This window comes from Rhinolophus hipposideros (assembly GCF_964194185.1).
Source record: "Rhinolophus hipposideros genome assembly, chromosome: 13".
In the NCBI taxonomy this organism is placed as follows: Eukaryota; Metazoa; Chordata; class Mammalia; order Chiroptera; family Rhinolophidae; genus Rhinolophus; species Rhinolophus hipposideros.
Genome location: NC_138059.1, coordinates 27,233,812 through 27,239,339, shown reverse-complemented (window position 1 = coordinate 27,239,339; position 5,528 = coordinate 27,233,812). Strand labels below are relative to the sequence as shown.

General features: G+C 46.0%; 1 protein-coding gene across 6 annotated transcripts in view; it reads left to right on the top strand.

Moving 5' to 3' along the window:
* The first annotated feature begins 3,572 nt into the window (after positions 1–3,572).
* The window catches only part of ZFPM2 (zinc finger protein, FOG family member 2), a 448,655-nt gene continuing 446,699 nt past the window's right edge, over positions 3,573–5,528 (top strand). Inside the window, exon 1 of one of the 6 annotated variants that reach the window (XM_081070486.1) lies at positions 3,573–4,122. In XM_081070486.1, coding sequence (XP_080926612.1) covers positions 4,083–4,122 — 40 coding nt within the window. In that variant the 5' untranslated portion in view covers positions 3,573–4,082. Of the gene's footprint in view, positions 4,123–4,312; positions 4,669–5,528 lie in introns of those variants that run through there. The other 5 variants (XM_081070487.1, XM_081070489.1, XM_081070490.1 and 2 more) reach the window with 5 other exon arrangements.

Genomic DNA, 5,528 nt, shown 5'->3' with positions numbered 1-5,528 from the left:
ATTCAATTTCTGGTGAGGATACAAGGGCAAAAAATTAAGTCTTTCCGAAGCTCTTGAATATTGTTTACTCCCATAATAAAGAAGGCAGCTTGCTGCCTAATAAGATGAGGCCTGGGAGGTCGCTTTATCAATTTGTTGATCCCTTGGAGGGAAAAAACACATTTTAAAAACAAATCCAAGAGTAAGACATACATGAATGCAATCCATTTACACTGAGAGCACATTTCGGTTGTGTGCCAAATAAAGAATTTTTGTATAGAAATTTATTCCTTCTATTTTGCCTTCCCTAAATAATATGATGTTCAAGAATTAAATATATCTATGTCTGTAGGAAGCCCTTTAGGGTTTCTCTTCCTTTTTCTATAAGCAATATTATAAACAATCATAAATTTGTGAAAATATTAAAATGTTAAATTTGTAGATCTGCCAAATAAAATACAGGATGCCCAGTTAAATTTGAATTTCAGATAAGTAACAATTATTTTTTTAGGATAACTATGTACCAAATATTGCACGGAACATACTTATACTAAAAAATTATTGTTTATTTGAAATTCAAGTTTAACTGGGCATCCTGTGTTTTAATTTTCTAAACCTGGCAACCCTATAAACTTGCAAACAATATTGTTTTATTCATTTGTAAATAAACATTTGATTTACATATTAAAGTAGTTTTGGTACTGGCATATCATTTTATTGTCTGATGTATGTTTTCTAGCTAAGAATATACAATTATAATCTCATTGAGGTTGTAATAGAATACTTCAAGCTTTTTGTTTTCCATAAACAGTTTCCACTCACATCCCTTTTCACTCCCAAAGAACTTTATGAAGAAAGCCAAATTGAGGTAGATCTTTCTTTATTTCAGACTGGTTTCAGGTTCATTCTTTTCATATTTGAGGAAATATTATTAAAAGTTGTATATTTTCTGCTTCTAAAATAACTTACATATATGATTTAAAATGATTCTGTCTTTGAAAGCAGAAACTTTTCAAAATGAACCATTATGTGGAGATGAAATCAGTGAGTCTAGAAAATGAATAATTCATTTTTAAGTAAATGAGAAATTATTTTGTGCTGTTACTTATACATTTTTACATTTATAGTTAAATAGTAATTTGCGATACACAGGGTATTAGTTGTGAATTGTGGTTTTCAGTATCACAGACACATTTGTTGTTGTGGTTTTGCAATATCATTCCCTGATGCTTTTCTCAATTGTGGTTTTCATAATCATTGTTTGATAGTCATGTAGCTGTGGTTTGGGGCTGCTATAACCATTTGGACAGAGATAATTGCTTATAGGTTTTGCTGTCTTTTTATTTTATAACCTTAGTGAGTTAAACTAGAAAAAAGAAAAATTGAACTTTAAATATCATTCACATTCTCATTAAAAATGATGAGAAAACAAAAAATGTAATAGTACTCCTTAGCTGATTCATTCATATTGGCTATAATTAACATATATATTTATAAATTTCAATAAACTAGATCTAGTTCTAATAATGAAGTCTGGTTATGTTATCAATTTTGCCTTGAATTCTCTGACTTTTGCTCCTTTCAGCTTTTAAAGTGAATATTTAGCTGAGATTTATTTGTTTCTTTTTTGCTTTGCATATTTAACCATTTCAAATGCCAAAAGAAACACTAACTGTTATGATATTTTAATTCCAATGGGCATTCCTTTTGGGTGATATAAAAAGTCAGCCAGTTCTGTAAAAAGAGCTTTAAAAACCATAATATATAATACATCCCATTGTAAGCACACTGATTTAATTGTCATGAATTGAAAATTAAGAAGGCAAAAATCTGTATTTCTCTGTCTACTTATTCATGCCACAACACAGACACAAGTAACCCTGCTTTTCCTGGTACTTACGGCTTGAATTTGCTGGTCCTTCAGGGGAGGGACTTTGTCACTGAGTACATTTTCCACTGCAGAGTACCATGTATTCTTACACTCTCATATGGCAAGAGTACTAATGGTAATGTAATAAAATTCACAATTGAATTTTATTCAATTAATAAAATTAATACAGAGTCTTCAGCTCTGTATTAACATTCTCTTAGCCATACCTTTAACAGGGCAACTCTTTATGCCTTCCAGAAGATGTCCTGATGGGGTTATAAATGACCCCGATTACCAATGCCTCCTGTCCACTGAGCAGCCTGCATTATGCTCAGTCAGCCTAGGCTCTCTGCTGACCCTCACACCCTTTTAGAGTATGGAGTTTGGTGGGGCTCACAGGAAGGCTAGTCAACCAAACAAAGGGGAGCAGGATTTCAGATCTGAATGGATGATCTCACAACCTGGGGTGGGGAAGGGGGGTCAGCAATATGGGAGGGGGACGATACATGTTAACTGCAGTAGAGTTTATTAGTAAAATACTGGTTTCATAAAGCAACCAGTTAAACTGTCACTTGGATAGAGCCTTCCAGCCCACCCAAGAGAATATATTTAATACGCAGCGTATATGACACTATGACAAACTAAGGTAGGCTCATGCCGCTTAACTTGGCCAAAACAATAACTAGGCAAATCACTTCAAAATTTGTTCTTCTTTTGGCTTACAGTTTCTAACATACTATACACACAATAATTTAATACGAATGAAACAAAACTTTCAAAGCCAAAAAAACCATAAAATAGTTATTGGGTCTTACCTGCTTGGGAAATTATGGCAAGATCAACTCTTTTATTTGTCGCTGGCTGCTTCCCTGTGGCAGAAGAACTAAAATAATTAAAGGTCATGGGGCTGGGGCGGGACTTCAGAACTTCCACAGACTTCCTCAAAAAGTTAGTGTTCTGATTAGAGATGGTTCATTTTCCACTTAGGGCTAATCACCTAGCTAATGGTCCTCCTTTTGGATGTGAGAAAAATAACTGCCTGTCTCCAAATTCGGGATTCTTACAATCTGAAATGAAAACTCGTGGTGAGAAAGCACTTTTAAGACGCCGCTCAGCATCCCATCTGTGCGGGCCAAGTGGGGGATGGTCCGTGTCCACGGCGGTCTCCTGGGAACCTCGAGAGCAATGAAATGGTCTCCTGAGAGCCTGGGCAGATGAGAGGACTTAACTGGCCCCAAGATACACAGTTGGCATTTGTGATCAGCTGGCTTTCGCCGAGGATTTTGCTACTGGCCTAACCTTCCTGCCAAGAAGCTGGAAAGGCCGGGGTAGAGGCTAGGGGAGGGGGCTACATAACTGGAAGCACAAAGTTTATGGAGACTGAGATTTCTTTGTGCCCTGCCGGATAGGCGAGGCGTGAGAGAAGAGAGTTGGGGTCCCTCAGAGGGGGCTGTTGGAAGAAGTTGCCAGGAGGGGTGCTCTGGCAGATGCCTAGAGCTGACGCGGTGACAACTGCAGAAGACTGCCTCCTTCCAAGCCCTCCCAACGCCTCTCAGCCCCCAACCCCCCACCGCACTCCCCTGCACCCCACCCGACCTAGGCCGGGGCCCTGGTTTGCATCCGGACTGGCTTTAGATGCAGCCAATCCTCCTTTCGCTGATGGAATAGTCTCCCCTCCCCACCACCCCGGCGCGCCCCTCCCTCCCGCGCCTAGCCACCTCCCGCGGCAGAGCGCGAGCTGCGCAGCCCGGAGCGGCGTCGGCGGCGGCGGCGCTCGAGACTCTGCCCCGCAAACCCGGCGGAGGGGAGAGCAAGCGCGCTCCTCCTCCGCGCCTTCCGCCCCCCTCTCCCCTCTGCTCGCTCTCCTTCCCCTCCCTCCTTCTCTTCCTTCTTTCCCGGTTCCCCCTTCCCTTTTTCTCTCTCCCCATCCATTCGTTTGTAAATTCTCCTTCTACCCCCGCCCCCATCACTCTCCCACTCCCCCCCTCCCCTCCCCACTGTCACACTCTCTCTGCCCCCCTCTCTCTTCTCATTTGCCCGCTCATCTCCAAACGTGGATCCGCGGCTCCCGGAGGAGCCCAGCGCCCAGACCCGAGCGCCCGGAGCACCTGGAGTCCGGCCGGCGGCGGCCCGAGCCTGGCCAGCGGCGGCGGCGCGAGCGGCGGGAGCCCAGAGAGCGGCAGGCGGGACCGCGGGCACCGCGGGAGCCCCAGTGACAGCGGCCGCCGCCGAAATGTCCCGGCGAAAGCAGAGCAAACCCCGGCAGATCAAACGTAAGTTTGCACGCGGGGCCGGGAGTTGGTGGGATTATTTCAGGGGAGGGGGGCGAGCGGGACGGGGAAGGGAGCGAGACTCGCGGCGATCCGCTCCCGTGGCCTGGGAATTGTCAAACTTTGCCTGAGCAGCTGGAGGGACAACTCGTCAGTCACCGACAGACAGACAGCCGAGCGCCGGCCAAGAACAAGGCTGTGACCAACAGCCCCCTCTTGAGCCGCACAGCCTCCCCGCTCCCGGGTTTCTGTTTTATTCTGACCCCCGCCCGCACTTAGGCACCGCTGCTTGGTCGTGGAACCTCACCGGGCAGCCCCACTCAGTTATATTATTATTATTGTCGCGATTGTTGTCATTGCTGTGGCGACGGACGTGGTGCTACTCTTGGGGACCACTTTTAGCGTGGAGGGTGAGAACTCAGTTCTCCGAAAAGCTGGTGGAGACCTCGGGGCGACAGAGGCAACATCTCCCGGCGGTGGAAATCAGTGCCTGGGTCGCCCTGTCCTGGGCGGTGCCAGAGCCACGCCAAAGCCGAAGCGAAACAAAAAGTAGGTGTAAAAGTTCGCGCCTCTGCCGCTGGCGACCGGGTGCCTCCGCCCTGCGGGTGCTGGGCTGGCGATGGGCAGGTCGCGCCCGGGGGCTCTGGGCCCGTCGGGGTTTTGTCGCCGAGACGCTCGCCCAGCAGGCGTTCGGTTTGCGTCTGGCCCCGGAGGCGCGCGGAGTCCTCGTGGGGGGGGCCGTCCGTCACTTCCCAGCGCGCGAGCTGTGGAGTTCCAGGCGGCGGGTGAGCAGGAGAGAGCGCGACCTGGAGCCCCCGGACTCCGGAGGGCCTGGGTGGCGCTTAGGGGACACGGCGGGGCCGGAGGCACCTGCCTGAAACACACACTCTCACAGAGCTCAACTCGGCCAACTTTTCTGGTGTGGGGACAATTCCTCCAATGGTGTTTTGTTGCCCCTGCGACCTGTCTTCAACGCTTTGGCCGAAAAGGAGAAAGAGCCTTAGTAGTTTATGTTTTGCCAGCCTTGTGGTGTGCCCATTTCTTCGTGTTGTTAAAGCCAGACAACTAGTTTAAAACTGATTATCATGTAAATTTAGGACAAGGCGTTAATGTACTCTCCCCTCTTGATTATTCAACCCACTTACCCCACCCCCAAATGTTGAAAATTCTAATTGGTGTAGCTTAAAAATAAATCGTTAGCAATCAACTTATCCAGCGTGACATGGGGTCCCTGTTATAAGCAGGTTGCTATAATTATTTAGATCTCTATATCCATGTACAATTGTTCCCTCTAAGACGTGAGTCTAGGTTTTATTTAGTGGATTTCTGCTCTTATACTTAAGTTCCTAGTCTGTGCAACTTGGGTTAAAACAGGGACTGTACTTAACTTTTGGCTCAAAGCAGTTTTA